The sequence below is a fragment of the Bos taurus genome, chromosome 14 (assembly GCF_002263795.3).
Source record: "Bos taurus isolate L1 Dominette 01449 registration number 42190680 breed Hereford chromosome 14, ARS-UCD2.0, whole genome shotgun sequence".
NCBI classification, from domain to species: domain Eukaryota; kingdom Metazoa; phylum Chordata; class Mammalia; order Artiodactyla; family Bovidae; genus Bos; species Bos taurus.
This window is the reverse complement of record NC_037341.1, coordinates 38333435-38352210: the sequence shown is the minus strand read 5'-3', so window position 1 is coordinate 38352210 and position 18776 is coordinate 38333435. Positions and strand designations below refer to the sequence as shown.

Below are 18776 nucleotides of genomic sequence, written 5' to 3'. Positions count from 1 at the left end.
TAGTTTAATTGTGTCCTCCAAAATTCACATTTAAATCTTAATCCCCAGTACTAGGAATGTGGTACCTTATTTGGAAATAGAGTCATTGCTGATGTTATCAGTTAAAATGAGGTCATTGTTGATGACTTCTGTACTTATAAAAAGGGAAATTTGGACACATGCACACACAAAGGAGATGTCATGTGCATATTGGGTTTATGCCACATGCCAAGGAAATGCATAAGAGTGTCATCAAACGAACAGAAGATAGAAGCGAGACATGGAACAAGTCATTCCCTGGAGCATTCAGAGAGTGCATGGCCCTGCCAGAACCTTGATCTGGGACTTCTAGTCTCCAGAACTGTGACTAAGTTTCAGCAATAAATTTCTTTGGCTTAAACCACTCATTTTGTGGTACTTCATTACAGCAGGATTAGGAAACTAATACAACTCATCAAAGTATATAATAAATGCACGTTAAGTCGCAACAGTCGTGTCCGATTTTTTTGTGGCTCCATGGACTGTAGCCCACCAGGCTCTTCTCTCCATGGCATTCTCTAGGCAAGAATACTAGAGTGGTTTTATTCCTAGTTTTTTAAGGAATCTGCAAACTGTCTTCCATAGTGGCTGTATCAATTTACATTCCCACCAACAGTGCAAGAGTATTCCTTTTACTCCACACCCTTTCCAGCATTTATTGTTTGTAGAGATTTTGTTGATGGCCATTCTGACCAGTGTGAAGTGACATCTCATTGTGGTTTTGATTTGCATTTCTCTAATGAGTGATGTTGAGCATCTTTTCATGTGTTTGTTGGCCATCTGTATATCTTCTTTGGAGAAATGTCTGTTTAGTTCTTTTCCCCACTTTTTGATTGGGTTATTTGTTTTCCTGGTATTGAGTTGTATGAGCTGCTTGTATATTTTGGAAATTAATCCTTTATCAGTTGTTTCATTTGCTATTATTTTCTCCCATTCTGAGGGTTGTCTTTTCACCTTGCTTATAGTTTCCTTTGCTGTGCAAAAGCTTTTAAGTTTAATCAGGTCCCACTTGTTTACTTCTGTTTTTATTTCCATTACTCTAGAAGGTGGGTCACAAAGGATCTTGATTTGATTTATGTCATCGAGTGTTCTACCTATGTTTTCCTTTAAGAGTTTTTTTTTTTTTCTTTTAATTTAATAATTTTAAAACATGTGTTCCCCATCCTGAACCCTCCCCCCTCCTCCCTCCCCATACCATCCCCCTGGGTCGTCCCAGTGCACCAGCCCCAAGCATCCAGCATCGTGCATTGAACCTGGACTGGCATCTCGTTTCATACATGACATTTCACATGTTTCAATGCCATTCTCCCAAATCCTCCCACCCCCTCCCTCTCCCACAGAGTCCATAAGCCTGTTCTATACATCAGTGTCTCTTTTGCTGTCTCATATACAGGGTTATCGTTACCATCTTTCTAAATTCCATATATATGCGTTAGTATACTGTATTGGTGTTTTTCCTTCTGGCTTACTTCACTCTGTATAATAGGCTCCAGTTTCATCCACCTCATTAGAACTGATTCAAATGTATTCTTTTTAACGGCTGAGTAATACTCCATTGTGTATATGTACCACAGCTTTCTTATCCATTCATCTGCTGATGGACATCTAGGTTGCTTCCATGTCCTGGCTATTATAAACAGTGCTGCGATGAACATTGGGGTACACGTGTCTCTTTCCCTTTAAGAGTTTTACAGTTTCTGGTCTTACATTTAGGTCTTTAAGCCTAAATTTGAATTTATCTTTGTGTCTGGTATTAGGAAGTGTTCTAATTTCATTCTTTTACATGTAGCTGTCCAGTTTTCCCAGCACCATTTATTAAAGAGGCTGTCTTTGCCTCATTGTATATTTTTGCCTTTTTTGTAAAAAAATAAGGTGCCCATAAGTGCATGGGTTTATTTCTGCTCTTTCTATCTTGTTCCTTTGGTCTATATTTCTGTTTTTGTGCCAGTACCATACTGTCTTGATGACTGTAGCTTTGTAGTATAACCTGAAGTCAGGAAGGTTGATTCCTCCAGCTCCATTCTTCTTTCTCAAGACTTCTGTGGCTGTTCAGGGTCTTTTGTGTTTCCACATGAATTGTGAAATTTTTTGTTCTAGTTCTATGAAAAATGCTAGGAATAAAACCACCATATGACCCAGCAATCTCACTCCTAGGCATATACCCTGAGGAAACCAGGGTTGAAAAAGACACATGTATCCAATTGTTCATTGCAGCACTATTTACAATAGCTAGAAGATGGAAGCAACCTAGATGCCCATCAACAGATGAATGGATAAAGAAGTTGTGGTACATATACACAATGGAATATTACTCAGCCATAAAAAGAAACACATTTGAGTCAGTTCTGATGAGGTGGATGAACCTAGAATTTATTATACAGAGTAAAGTGAGTCAGAAAGAGAAAGATAAATATTGTATTCTAATGCACATATACGGAATCTAGAAAAATGGCACTGAAGAATTTATTTACAGGGTGGCAAGGGAGAAACAGACACAGAGAATGGACATATGAACATGGAGAGAGGGAAGGAAAGGGTGAGATGTATGGAAAGAGTAACATGGAAACTTACATTACCATATGTTCAATAAATAGCCAATGGGAATTTGCTGGCTCAGGAAACTCAAACAGGGGTTCTGTATCAACCTAGATGGGTGGGATGGGGAGGGAGATGGGAGGGAGGTTCAAAAGGGAGGGGATATATGTATACCTATGGTTGATTCATACTGAGGTTTGACAGAAAACAACAAAATTCTGTAAAGCAATTATCCTTCAATAAAAAAGATAAAGAAAAGAAAAGAAAAAATACTGAAGTGTTTTGCTATTTCCTCCTCCAAGGGGATCTTCTCGACCCATGGATCTAACCCTCACCTCTTACATCTCCTGCAATGGCAGGCAGGTTCTTTACCACTAGCACCACCTGGGAAGCTGTCAATAAGTGCAAACATTTTCTTAAATGTAAATTACACCTCAATAAATTTGATTTAAAATGATTGAATCTAGTTCATTAATATCTGAAATAAAGTCCTTGTAATTTTGGAGAGTTCACATGGAGGTAAGTTATATAATCTTTTAGAATCTGCATTCTAATGCACAAATTTGGGAAAGTAATCTTGCCTCACAAGTTTGTTGTGAGAATCAAATGATGTATATGCAGCAGCAGTATTTCTAATACGCTGCTGCTGCTAAGTCACTTCAGTTGTGTCCGACTCTGTGCGACCCCATAGATGGCAGCCCACTAGGCTCCTCTGGAGCTCAATACATTTTATTCCTTCCCCTGGAATGAATGAAAGCAGAAAGCTTCCCAGGGACTAGGCGGGGAGGGGTGCTATTTTTTGTTCTGTTTATTTATCTCTGTTTTTCATTGTATTGTTACTAATGAAGTTGTTTTCATATGACTTAAAAAGAAATTTGTTTTAGCATAAGTGACCCTAGCCATGAAATTACAAGATATTTGCTACTTGGAAGAAAAGCTATGATAAACCTAGACAGCGTATTAAAAAGCAGAGACATCATTTGCTGACAAAGGTCTTTATAGTAAAAGCTATGGTTTTCCCAGTAGTCATGTATGGATGTGAGAGTTGGACATAAAGACGGTTGAGCCCTGAAGAATTGATGCTTTCAAACTGTGGTGCTGGAGAAGACTCTTCAGAGTCCCTTGGACAGCAAGATCAAACCAATCAATCCTAAAGGAAATTAACCCTGAATGGAAGGACTGATGCTGAAGCTGAATCTCCACTACTTTGGCCACCTGATGCGAAGAATTAACTCATTGGAAAAGATTCTGATGCTGGGAAAGATTGAAGGCTGGAGAAGGGGGTGGCAGCGAGTGAGATGATTAGATAGCATCAGTGGACATGAATTTGAGCAAGCTCTGGGAGATAGTGGAAATCAGAGGAGCCTGGCATGCTGCAGTCCATCGAGTTGCAGAGTCGGACACAACTCAGCAACTGAACAACCACAAAAGACCTCAGTCAGGCTGGGACTTAACATTTTTAAAGTTATTTTACATCAACCCATACAGTTTTAAATATTTATTTCTGATTTCTATTTCATCTTACATGCATTTCTCTAAAAGTGAGCTTATCAGATGCTGTCTTGGGTAGGCCTTCTGTTTTCATCTTCATCAGTGTAGTCATAAATATAGTTGACAATTAGAGTTTCAATTAGAATATATTTTCAGCAATTGTTAAAAATTAGTTTTCACAAATGATCTAGTACAAAGATATTTGCTTATCAGCATTGTTTTACACTCTGATTATTTTGCAGACTATGGCAGGGATTGGAGAATAAGAAGAAAAGAGAATATCTAACTGCTAAGCAAAATAGTAGATTTCTAGAAAGTTTGTCTTTTAAAAATCTCAAGCATATAATTTAGCCTTTAATTCCAATGAAAAGTGAAGGAGGTTCAGATAATTTCACTAAACTATTTCTTCAGCTCCTAAATATTATGGTGCCAGGGATGAAATACCACATCAGATAAGGGTTTTAAATCAACATAAACAGTGTAATTCTGTGCTCAAGAAATTAGCTGAAACCCCAAATAAGAAGTTGGTATATTTGTAAAAATTATAGATGTGTTTTTTTGCTTAGTTCACCATGTTTTTCAAAAGAGTTTATATTTCTTCTAAGAGCATTGTAGAAATGCTAAAGTTAAGACTTCAAATTACAATAGTGAAATAGAAAAACATAAAACATATAATTTGTCAACATATTTAGGAGAGGAAAAAAAATTTTTACTACTTTATTCCACTTGAAATGCACGAATGTTTTTTATCAGATGAAGAATATTAAAGTAATAGTTAACATGTGGTCTGGTAAACTTTGAAAGCTAAAATAAAGATGTTAATACTACCTTATAAGCATTACCTCTATTTTAAGTCCACATTTAGAATGTTTTATCAATAAACTATTTTAATTAGCTTTAATATTTTATCTGCTGCTCAGCTAACATGCACAATGTCTACTTACATCATCAAGAATTAAATGTGGAATTGTTAAAATATTTATTCAATAATACTGACTGTTTGTAGAGGATATATACTGTTTCTGGAGTAGAGAGACAGGTTAAGAGTATCACCATTTTCAAGGAAATTATCCTAAAATTTAAAGAACTAAATATAAGGCAAAATTTTAAAATTAATATGGTCAAATTAAAAAGGCCTATTAGAGAGCATCATTTTATCCTTACCAAGACTCCAGAAAAATTCCTGGAGTATTTCACATTTAGTTAAGTGCTGAAGGATCAGTACTATATTACGACAGATGCATAGTTTCCCCAAGCTAAATAACAACAAATATTATTATAAAAATACTAGTGATAAAAACTAATGTATTGTTAACATATGTTAGTCAACTAACATATTGACCACATATTGTTTAATGTTTTTAAGTAGGTTGTACATGATATCTCAATTCTTAGAGCAATCCTTATGAGGTATTATTTGTCCCATTTTTCAAGTGAGGTAATTGAAGCATGAAAGTGAAGTCAAAGTCACTCAGTCATGTGTGATTCTTTGTGACCCCATGGACTATACAGTCCACGTAATTCTCTACACAAGAATCCAGGAGTGGGTAGCCTGTCCCTTCTCCAGCATATCTTCCTGACCCAGGAATTGAACCGGGACCTCGTGCATTGCAGGTGGATTCTTTACCAACTGAGCTATCAGGGAAGCTGATATTGAAGCATAAAAAGGGGTATAACTTACTCCAGGCCACACCCTGTGTAGAAGAGCACAGATAGGCAGCAAGACTATGAAGGGGATTAAATGCTTCAATAAGATGATTTGGTTTTCTTAAATAATGGAGTCTATGGAAGAGAGAAGTTACAGTAAAAAATTAATGATGTACTGAAAAAGAATGGAGAGGAACCAAATGAAAAGGCTCCTCGTGGAAATACTGCAATGGTACAGAAAACTGATGATGAGTAGCTAAACCAGAGTCAAATATAACAATTTTTACACTGACAGAATTGATGCAGTGTCCCTGCTTGGGGGAAGGAGTGAGGAACAGAAGCTGAATCTGACTGAAGTTTACATTTTAATCACAGTATTTAAGAAGGTGTATGTGTCTTTCAGATAAAAGATGATCCTATACAATTTGCTTTAAAAATCTTAATAAATGGATACTTCTTGATTCCCTATATTTTGAACCAATTCACAGCCAATATTTGAAAACTGATCATGATGTTAGTTTCTTCATCATTCGCTCTTCAGCAGCTATTTATATGAGCCCTTCTTTTCTTTCCATTTTTGGTATTGTCCAGCTCTCTTGCTTTCTCTGATCCCAGCATGTAATTTATCTCTCTTTTATCTGTTCCTAAATGCCTACTCATTTCCTTTCTAAAAATATTTGAAGTATTTGTTGTCAATTTTTTGTAAACACTTTGTATCTTTTGAAGTCTTTCCTTTTGACTTATAACCCTTATATTTTTTTTCCAAAATTTTCCCATGATATAATGCTTCTAAATATATGATATACGATCGTCTATCTTCTCTTTCACAAATACCTAAATAATCACAGTGACTTTGAGGACAGCTGGTATGAGGGGTGTTGCTTAGATTAATGTTGATAACCCAAATTTAAAAGATTCACATAATTTTGCCAACTGAAGATAATTTCAAATAAGGATACAAAATGGACTAAAGAAAATACTTTGAAACATGATTAATTTTAATATGTTTACAGGGAAAGAGTAGATTCACCAGCAGAAAAACAATTACCAAAATTAACATTTTACAGTTTTTTAGTCTTAAAGCACAATACATTTTCCATACAAACAAATATATCACCATTACAGATACAATAATATGGCAACATTTATACACAAGGCCATTTGCCAGTAAGAAAATCAGTGGCAATGGTGATACAATACATTAGTTCATCTTTGTTAAATTTTTTGCTATTATACTTCCTGGCCTGCAGGAGTATTTGCCAGGATAACACTATAAATGTGTGACCTCAGTTTGAACAATACATAGAAGGCTCTGGTTGCCCATGCTTAATCCTAATCTATTATAGGATCACTAGAAATGATTTCGTACCACTACTCTGACATAATTCCATTTACTATTAAGGTCATTCCCAAGGAATCAAACAGTTTAACAGATTCACTTGGATATTAAGAAATTATTTTATACAAAATAAGTGCAACATCAGGATTTAATATTCTATATACCTAAACTTAATAGAAGAGAAAAACTATACAGGTATTTCATTGAAAATTATCTGATATTATGTGAAGTAGGTAATCATAGCACTGAACCTGGGAAAATAAAATCTTTTTCATCCTTAGAGTTACTGTTTTTATTACTGTTTTTAAATGCACCAGGTGATCTTCTGAGGACCATTCACATTCAATGTTTATTTCATGTTACTAGTGGCATATACAAAGCACCATATAACATAATATATGAAATGTAGAATAATTATGACTATGTAATACTGTAGAAATAACTGCTAAGAAAATATAGCAATATTTAACACAGGATTTCTAAAACCATTACATATTCATTATTTTTCCCAAAGCTAATAATGTCCCATGTTTTATTTTACAGATGTAGTCTATCAAGATTTATATGCATTTGACCCTTTTGGGGGACTGAAAATAGCTGATATCTTCTGTACAGTAATGTTACAGTTTTATACAAACTTAAGAAACGTGGTATTTGGAACAGTCTTTACAATCCTCTTCCAACTGTTCCATTTCACATAACAGCAAATACTCTGAAAGCCTTTCCTCCTGGAGGATTCTGTAAGCTGCAAAAAAAAAAAAAAAATACACAAAGTACATTGATGTCATCTCCATGCATAATCCTTCAAACAAATCATGCTTTCTTATGACAGTCAATAAAACAGCTCTGTGAATCCAGATGGTCATCTTTCTCAAGACTACTATAGTTTATAGTTCTTGGAAAGCTTGAGTGGGGATGACATAATTCTTTAAATCATATGCTGGCTACAAGTTTACTAAAGAAATTTAAGGTGCACAGAAGTAATATTGGTACTTTATATTAAACTTCAAAGATTCCAGGTCATGTTTTCATACATTACCACCTTTAGTTCCAATAAAGTAGAGTTAAGCAGTTCTTATGCCATTCTACTAGGGAAATACAAAGATCCAGGTTTACAACTGACTGGCATGGTTATAAGTTTGTGGTGTTGGTGTTCAGCCTCTCAGTTGTGTTTGACTCTTTGGGACCCCATGGACTATAGCCCGCCAGGCTCCTCTGTCATGGGATTTCCCAGGCAAGAATACTGGAGTGGGTCTCCTGGGGTTCTTCCCGACCCAGGGATCAAACCTGCATTTCCTGTGTCTCCTGAATTAGGCAGGCAGATTCTTTACCACTGAGCCACCTGGGAAGCCCTATGTAGCTGGCATACTTATTAATATTTTTAATGTATGTGGTTTAAAACAAATCTTAGGAAATTTAATGGTCAAGTCTGGAAGGTTCTAAGTATTTCTTCACCAAAATGGAAACATGAACACAAAAACAAATCACTCAATCTCTTTTCAGAAATATTCTAAAACAGAACTTCAAAGCAATGCAGAATCATTCCTTTTACTCTTTAATAAATTATTTATACGCTCTTTGAAAATATTAATCAGGGTATGTTTTGCTTAAATGCCTCAAATTTAAACCATTAATCATCATTTATTCTAATCAAATTTAAACTTTTGAAGTCTATACTTCTGCACAAAAGTTTATTTTCTAAACAATACAAAAAAGCTTTTAGAGATAAATACAATAAATGCTATGGGGATACAAAATGCAATTTATGTATGTATTCATGTACTACAAAAGGGGAGAATTTTAAAATGAAGAAAAGAATGTTAGAAGTGTGCACATACCACATTACACAGTAACACACACACACAGCAGGTTTTGCATACAAGCATATGGCTAATTGGAAGGCATTTTTATTTGTAGGAAACAAATTGACAAAATGCCCTAGAAAGTGTCTTTGTACACACTGATACACTGGAAAAATGTGTTATTTCTGAACTTACAGAACTAGTGCTGAATCTGATTTCTGAGACTGATTAGTTATATGACCTTGGGCATATCATTTAACCTCTCTGAGCCTCAATTAACATATCTGTAAATCAGAGTTTATAAAACCAACTTTATAAGGGTACTGGTGGAGCCAAGTTCATATACTTAAAGGGCCAACAGCATCTGAAAATTCATGGTAGGTGTTCAAAAATAGTCTCAGTTTTCTTAGGATATCATCTATCTTATTTTAAAATATGATAGGTAAATGAGACCACATTACTCAATTTAGCATATAAAACTGCATTATCATTCTCTTTAACTCAATCTCCTTTGAAGTGAAGTGAAAGTCACTCAGTCATGTCCAACTCTTTGTGACCTCAAGGACTATAGCCCACCAGGATCCTCTATCCATGAGACTCTCCAGGCAAGAATACTGGAGTGGGTGGCCATTCCCTTCTCCAGGGGATCTTCCCAAACCTGGGTCACCCATATTGCAGGCATATGCTTTACCATCTAAGCCACCAGGGAAGCCCTAATGTACTTTATATAACATATATATATATATATACATAAATAAATATATATATGTGTGTGTGTGTGTGTATTATATGATATGATATATAAAGTAAAGAGAGAGGGTGACAGATGGGGGAAGGGTGTAGGGAATGAGCCTGTTGACCTTTTATTGAAGAAATTCTTAGGATATTCCATGTTTGACCATTAAATTTCCTCATGAAATTTTTTCTTGAAACCATGCTACTGCTGCTAAGTCACTTCAGTTGTGTCCGACTCTGTGTGACCCCATAGACGGCAGCCCACCAGGCTACCCCATCCCTGGGATTCTCCAGGCAATAACACTGGAGTGGGTTGCCATTTCCTTCTCCAATGCATGAAAGTGAAAAGTGAAAGTGAAATTGCTCAGTCGTGTCCGACCCTCAGTGACCCCGTGGACTGCAGCCTTCCAGGCTCCTCCATCCATGGGATTCTCCAGGCAATAATACTGGAGTGGGGTGCCATTGCCTTCTCCTCTTGAAACCATAAATGTTAAATATATTAGTAAGTACGATGGCAATACAATTTCAATTTTGTTCAGATTTAAGAAACAGTAAGTTAGTACTCTAGGGCCAGCCAGATAAGCCAGGTTGTTGAGAAGTCAACTTCTTAACAACAGCCTCTTGATGATACAGTCTCATTGGAAACTAGATGCTAAATACAAAGTTGTCATTTGATGAAGAATGGCACCCAGATGCTTATGTGAAGGCAATCCAGATAACCTGCATGGCGCATCCTTTGGTGTTCTTTAGAAAAACTTTACCATATGTGCAAACAAACCCTTGAAGAACTCAGTAAATGTTTAAAAGTCAGGAATTTTCCTGTATCTACACAAAACGCACAGACTTAATTCTACTTCCATAAGTACCAATGATTTGAAAAATTACTACAGGGTTTTTGTTTTTTTCTCTTAACTTTTATTATTACTTGATAAAGTAAGTTACATGCATTTTTCTCAAACCACTGAAATATGTAATACTAACGAGCCAAATATAAGATAACCTGAAAGGGTTCATTTATACCATGCTAGGCATCCAACTTCCAAGCAAACAGAGAGTTTGGTTCCAGAGAAAATTGGACTCATTGTTTTTGTCAAATACTTTGTCAGATAACTGGATTAGAGAAATATTCAGTGCCTTGCTCACCTAGAAAGAATTACATATAAATACTAATCTAGAAAATCCGAAAGAGGATGAAAGAAATTTCCTTTTTATAAGATCAGTTAACAAAAGAATGGTTCTGACTCGTAATCCGATTTTCATGTTGATTTTTATAAGCCTGCAGGAGACAGGCACCTCTGGTACTACGGCTCCTCCCATCCCTGGAAGACCCACTATTCTACAGCCTGCAAAGGAAGCACACTGGCTTAGTCACGAAACCTCAAAGCCATGCAGGTTGGCTGTAAAGCCAGCATGAAGGGAGAGCTGATATATAAAAAAATACATATTATATATGTATGTTTATAAATATATATGTACACATATGTTAATTTACCTCTCTGAGAAGATTCCATTCTGAAAAGAAGCAGTGTAAGTCTTTCTTTTGTCCACAGGCATCACATCAACATAACCCCCCTGATTCTGAACCACGCCAGCGTGTACAGCGGCTCTGCAGATACTGGACAGCTGAGGAAGCAAGGAAAAACCCACCATCATTAGCAAATGCTTGCTGAATTTGTCCAGTCTTCTCTTCAATTGGACACAAGGTCACTGACATCCATCTCTCTACAGATTCCCAGTAAGCAACTACAGGATGATGTTTTGTGCATAAAGGAATCTTTCAAAAGTCACAAAGTGTTAGTCGATGAGTCGTGTCCGACTCTTTGTGACCCCGTGAACTGTAGCCCACCAGGCTCTTCTGTCCTACCCATGGAGTGGGTAGCCATTCCCTTCTCCAGGGGGTCTTCCTGACCCAGGAATTGAACCCAGGTTTTCCAGCACACCAGGCAGATCCTTTAACATCTTGAGGCACCAGGGAAGCTCATTCAAATTCACAAAGTTAAAGCCAATTTTGATCTAAGACTTGGTTTGTGTATTTTTGTAAACAGTGTGATTTATTTCTTGACCCATATATAAATATTTAGAGTCTCATTTCTTTTTTTTATTTTATTTTTAAACTTTACAATATTGTATTGGTTCTGCCATATATCGAAATGAATCCGCATTTCTTTAAAACTTATTTGAAGCTAAGTTGTGGGTTTGGGGTTTTGTTTGTTTGTTTTGGTTGGGGGTGGGCAAAGGGAAGGTATTTTGTACTCTAACAATCCAGGTAGATTTGGAAATCAACCCTGAAGATTCATTGGAAGGGCTGATGCTGAAGCTGAAGCTCCAATACTTCACACACCTGAATTTGAAAAGCCGACTCACTGGAAAAGACCCTGATGCTGGGAAAGATTGAAGGCAAGAGAAGGGGGTGACAGAGGACGAGATTGCTGGATGGCATCACCAACTCACTGGACATGAATCTAAGCAAACTCCGGGAGGTAATGAAGGACAGGGGAGCCTGGTGTGCTACAGTCCATGGGGTCACAAAGAGTCGGACACAACTTAGTGACTGAACAACAACAAATCCACTTGGAGATATCTTGTGGTTTAAAGCAAATGTCCTATTGAAAGCAATTCAAATATCAACAAAATTATTTCAGGTTAAAGCAGAAAATAAAGAAAAGCCAATGCTGAGCAAGTGGAGATCTGAAGGCCAATCTTTAGGGTGACTGCATGGATAAGATCCCTTCACCAGCTAACCATCCAAACAGCAAACTTTAACACTATTGTCCAAGCAATAAAATACAAATTAGCTCCTTTTATCTCTTCAAGGGCCTATTTATTATTCTTAAATTTCAGCCTTTGGGACTTCTCTGGTGGTCCAGTGTTTAAGAATCCACCTTGCAGTGTTGGGGGACACAGATTCTATCCCTAGTCTAGGAGCTAAGATCCTACATGTCACAGGCAACTAAACCTATGCCCCACAACTAGACTCCACGTCACAACTAGAGAATCTGTGTACTGCAGAGAGGGGTCCCACGTGCCACAACTAGGAACTGACATCGCCAAATCAATCAATAAATATTTTTTTAAAATTGAGTCTTTGCTAGTCCCCATTCCAGTCACTGACCAAATGTTCCCAGGCTGGATTATCTGCACCCCATTTATATTCAGTTTTGACTTTAAACAACTCACACATAGTTATGGATATCTCTATTGTCCCTTTTCCAACATATAAGCATGTATTAAAAATGGGGTGGCTTTTCCTATTAGACAATAAAATCTATGCAGAGAAAACCTGCCCAAAAGAATAACCCCAAGAAGAAAAATATGAAGTAACAATCATAGCTTCTACGTAGATGCGCAAGGTCTATCACTGTTTTGAACATTCTGACATGAAGCACCAGGAAAGTTCTATATTCGCATTCTACCAGTTATATAATCAGAATTGAATGAAATTTCTATAAAGGAGAGAATTGTTTCAGGCCCAACAAACACTGCCATTTTTTACACAACTTAATTCTAGAAGTCAATGTTTTTCTTTTGACCAAATAAAGTCTTCTGTAGATTTTAATATCTGCTTTCATCCAAATGTTCTACCAAAATTTGTCAATAGCTGAGTAGATCCTGAGGAAATCCCACAAAAACGAAACACTTAAACTGTTTCAGTATAAAGCAATCTATGCCATAGCCCCAAGGGTCTTTTCTGAACCCACTGGTGTGCTCTTTTCTTATCTCTATGCACATATGAGTGACTTAATGTGCTTTTTTAAGTTCACATAGGCATGTGCATCTTACGTGACCTTGCTTTATTACTGTGCTCTGAACTCTGCGGCATCAGTCAGTATTTATTAGATCAGAGAGACCGAATGCCAAGCTGTTTAATCCTTTTCGTGTTTTCGCTATATCACAAAATACCATACATCTAAAACCTTGAATCCTTACTCTCAAGAATCATTTTATTCACCATTTAAAGTCCCTAACTGAATTAATATTTATGTCCAATAGGGTTCATAACAGATGGAATTAAAAGTAACTCTGTACACATTTCAGTACTTATCCTGTTCTGTTAAAAGGGTATTATCAGCATTTTTCCCAAGGCAATAAAAGTGCTTAGATATAACATTCACTAAATCCAAGCACTTAATATGGTTTGAAACTATTGTTTTGCCCATAACTCTGCAGTCAGCAGGCATTCCAATTTGAGTTCAAAGGTCAGAGGAGATTTTCTTTTCCTGGTCACACTTTATAAAAACTAATATATCACAAAAAGAAAAAAATTTCTCTGTGAAATCAGTGGAACGTTTTTAATGAATGCAGAAATTCACTTCACCTCTAACAAATGAGAAATAAAAGCTCAAAGAAAGAGGGTGTACAAGTTGTAACTCTATAAATGGAAAGAGAGAGAGAGAGAAAAAGATGGGGAAGGGAAAGAAGTTGGGAGATCGTTTCTCATTTGTCCATATCTTGTATCTTTAAAGAGATAATGTATTTTGCAGGGGGAGTGTGAAAATTATTTCATTAATGGTTGATTCTGTACTTAGCACATAAAATATTTATATTTCTAACTTACTCTGCATAATAATACACAATATTTTACCCCATTTCACTGAAATAAGATAAAAATAATCTCAAGCTAACAAACCCTTAACTCTATCAAAGAGATGGCTTATAGGAATAAAACCATATAGGATATTTTGAAAGATTTTCACTAGACATGAATAAAATTAAATTCTTTTACTTAAAGGGATAATTTGGGAACAATGATTTCTTTAGAAATGTCTCATGGTTTTATATTTGCCCGTTCATATATCTATTATTTTTTTAACAAACTTTTCTGTGCAAGGTGTTTGCTGAATCACTGAATGTTCTAAGTTTTGTTAAAGCAAGAAGTAGGAGCCACAGATTCGATCACTGGGTTGGGAAGATCCCTGGAGAAGGAAATGACAACCCACTTTATAATACCTATTAGAACCTGTTAATTGCTAAATAAAAAGGAAAAAAACGAAACTAATAGGGTTAAAGAAATGCAACATTATACTTAGCTTCTTTACAGAGAAAGTGGCAGTAATTTAGGATGTAAAGAATGACCATGACCATGATTTTGACAGAAAAATCAGAGAAAGGATGTTTACAAACAGAAACAAGAATCTAAGCACAAACAGTGAGGACCACTGAATTAAGACACCAGCAGGATTTAAGTTGCAGATAAGAAGACTGCAATTCTTCCCTGGTGGCTCAGATGGTAAAGAATCTGCCCACAATGCAAGAGACCAGAATTCGATCCCTGGGTCAGGAAGATCCCCTGGAGAAGGGAATGGCAACCCACTCCAGTATTCTTGCCTAGAGAACCCCATGGACAGAGATGCCTAGTGGGTTACTCCATGGGATTGCAAAGAGTGGGAAATGACTGAGTGACTTTCACTACTACTACTAAGATGACTGCAAACTCGGAGCTGGAGACAGACTTAGATTTGGAGAATAATTTCAGGGATAAAGGTGAACTAGGGAAAAACCAACCAACCAACCTGAACATAAATAAATTCACCAAGGGAAATACAGGTGTAATACACACATTTCAGGCCTCTTTTTCCAATCATATTCCCACAGTATTCTATTGAATAAGTGCATCAAGAATATACTTCTTAAATTTGTTTTTGTAACTCTTTGAATGAGATATTGGTGAAAGTGAAAGTCACTCAGTCGTGTCCGACTCTTTGCGACCCTATGGACTGTCATCCATGGAATTCTCCAGGCCAGAATACTGAAGTGGGTAGCCTTTCCCTTCTCCAGGGGATCTTCCCAACCCATCTGCCACCTAAAATCGAAACTTATCAGCATGGATTAATATTCAGATTCTCCAATTACATGCTTCAAAAGCTGGCTCTCTCCCTTCATCCCTCACACTAAACTGGCTGTAGCTACTTTTAGTTCTAATTCTCACCAGCTCAGATATAAGCAAACCTGCTATGACCATTTGAGATTTTGCCATGCCCACACAATTTGATGTGTGCCAAGCTGTAAATAAGACAGGCTTTGTTGCTGTTGTTCAGTTGCTAATTCGTATCCAACTCTCTTGGAACCCACGTACTGCCGTCTACCAGGTTCTTCTGTCCATGGGATTTCCCAGGTAAATGTGCCATGCCCACTTTCAGCTCTCTTGCTCTCACCTCCATGTCTCTGGAGAAGTCTTCCGCCCCACCTAGAATGTGCACTACTCCTCTTTACCAACTCACTTGAAACCTGGATTGGAAAGCACCATTTATCCACACTGAAGCCATGACAGCTACTCTTCCTGGTCCGCCCCAGTGCTGGCATCCATTACAATACACCATCAACTGGTTTGCTTTTGTGTGTCTTTTAATGATTACCTGTTTTTGATACTATGCTACTTTTTAAATACTCATTTGGCAGTGGAGAAACTGTTTATAAATTTGACAAACTCTTAACTATCCAGTTTATACTTCAAAAATCAAAAAGGCAAAGGAAGATTAAAGAAAAGCAAAATGCTTTATTCTTCTCAAGGATGCATCCAAGCTATTTTAGTGTCTGATATAGAATACAATATGCAAAAAAAATTTAGTCAACATAAATTATGCACGCATATTTGCATATGGATATTTATTTTCACTGCTATTCATGACTGACTCTTTTGAGAATATGTATATCAACACAAGAGTCTGTTCTTTTTTTTTGTATACAAATGAAAATATATACATTTAAATATATATGTGAGTATATTTGGATGGATAGATAAATTAGTTCTTGCAGGCTTACTCCTGTCTGACTCTTTGCAACCCCATGGACTGTAGCTTGCCAGGCTCCTCTGTCCATGGAATTTTCTAGGCAAGAATAATATTCTTGCCATTTCCTACTCTAGGGGATCTTCCCGACCGAGGGATCAAAACTGTGTCTCCTGCATTGGCAGGTGGATTCTTCACCACTGTGCCACCTGGGAAGCCCAGATATATAAATACCAAGACCTACATAAATTAGGATACTTACATCAGAATAAATTCGAGTTCCAATTACACGAGCATAATGTGGATTTGCCTGCATACAGTTACGAGGACAGTATACTCTGAAAAATAAAGACATATTTACAAATACTAAGTAGCTAGTTATTTTAGTCTTTCTTAGTAGTAAAACCATAGATATGCATACACAAGAGCTCAGAATTCTAAACCCTACTCATCTTTTTACTGAAGTATTGATGGTGTATAAAGTATGTCATAGGGTATAGAATAGGGTGATACAGAATTCTTATAGGTTATATCCATTTATAGTTACTACAAAATATTGGTTATATTCACTGTGTTATACAATACATCCTTGTAGTTCATTTCATACATAATAGTTTGGGCCTTTTAATGCCCTGCCTCTGTATTACTCACCCACTTCCCTCTCCCCATTAGTAGCCACTAGTTTCTTCTCTGTATCTATGAGTCGTTTTCTTTTTTTGCTATATTCACTACTTTACTGTATTTTTTAGATTTCACATATAAGTGATATCATACTGTATTTGTCCTTCTCTGTATGACTTATTAAACTTAGCATAATGCCCTCAGAGTCCATCCATGTAGTTGCTAATGGCAAATTTTTATTCTTTTTTATAGCTGAATATTTTTTTTCTTCTGAAATAGGTCAATTGTAGAAGCCAGGCAGCAGACACAACTGGTTCTACTTACTTATCCACCCCAGCTTTTGGCACAAATGTGTTTCTTTTTTTCCCTCACTTTCTTTCAAAAGAAATTTAGCCAGAAAGCTTTCTAATTTGTGACTTCAAAGCAGAAAGATACATCAGGAAGTACTGTTCTCTTAGTATCTAGAAATTTGGTAACTAACGTGGGTGCAGAAATTAACAAATATATAACTTGGAAAAACTGAACCACTGTCTGCCACATATATCTCATAGTTTCTTTTCTCTATGATCCTATCTTTGGTATCTCATCCAGTTTCATGCTTTTCATGACAATTTCACTGTCATCTATAAACTGCTGATTTCCAAATTTACATCTCTAGTTGGGATCTTATCTCTTAATTCTAAATCTGTATTTATATATCCTGTTGTTTATTCAATATCTCCACTTGTTTTTGTTGTTGTTCAGTTGCTAAGTCATGTCCAGTTCTTTGCAACCCCATGAACTGCAACATGCCAGGCTTCTCTGTCCATCACTATCTCTCTGAGTTTCCTCAAACTCATGTCCATTGAGTCGGTGATGTGATCCAACCATCTCATCCTTTGTTGCCCCCTTTTCCTCCTGCTTTCAATTTTTCCCAGCACCAGGGCCTTTTCCAATGAGTCAGCTCTTCACATCAGGTGGCCCAAATATGGAGCTTCAGCTTCAGCATTGGTTCTTCCAAAGAATATTCAGGGTTGATTTCCTTTAGGATTGACTGGTTTAATCTCCTTGCTGTCCAAGGGACTGTCAAGAGTCTTCTCCTGTCAAGAGTCTTCTCCAGCCCCACAGTTTGAAAGCATCCATTCTTCAGTGCTCAACCTTCCTTACGGTCCAACTCTCACATCCATACATGACTACTGGAAAAACCATAGCTTTGACAATATGGACCTTTACCGGCAAAGTAATGTCTCTGCTTTTTAAAATACTGTCTAGGCTTGACATAACTATTCTTCCAAGGAGCAAGCATCTTTTAATTTAGTGGCTGCAGTCACCATCCACGTTGATTTTATCTCCACTTAGGCCTAATAAACATCTCAAATTCAGCATGTTTGAAACCAAATTCCTAATCTCCTCCTCCGGTCCCCCAAATCTTCCTTCTTTAGGCTTCCTACAATAAATGTCAACTCCATTATTTGGTTGCACAAGCCAAAACCTTTATTCTAGGCTTAATCTCCCTCCTTACCTCAACCTTATATTCAACCCACCAGCAATTTCTACTGGGTGTACATTGAAATAAACTCTGAGCATCCTGAAGTACCATGATCACTGTGACTCTGGACTCTATCATCTGACACCCAGCTCACTACAATAAGCTCTCCTATGCTCTCTCTGCTTCCAATCTTGCCCCTTCCAATCTACTTTCCCCACACACTTATACTGAAGAATACAAGTCCAATCATATCATTTCTCTGCTTCAAATATTCTAGTGGCTTTCCATCTGATTCAGAATAAAGGACAAGATCCTTACAATGACCAATAAGCCCTGAATATTGTCTTCTCATTACCTCTCTGACTTTATATCCTACCCTCCTTCCACTTTCTCAC

General features: G+C 36.8%; 1 protein-coding gene across 2 annotated transcripts in view; it reads right to left on the bottom strand.

The window, feature by feature from the left end:
- Positions 1 to 6668: 6668 nt before the first annotated feature.
- Positions 6669 to 18776, bottom strand: part of CRISPLD1 (cysteine rich secretory protein LCCL domain containing 1) — a 50479-nt gene continuing 38371 nt past the window's right edge. For both annotated transcript variants that reach the window (NM_001101165.1, XM_010812067.2), the window contains 3 exon segments: positions 6669 to 7775; positions 11060 to 11190; positions 16555 to 16630. In NM_001101165.1, the coding sequence (NP_001094635.1) occupies positions 7724 to 7775; positions 11060 to 11190; positions 16555 to 16630 (259 nt within the window). In that variant the 3' untranslated portion in view covers positions 6669 to 7723.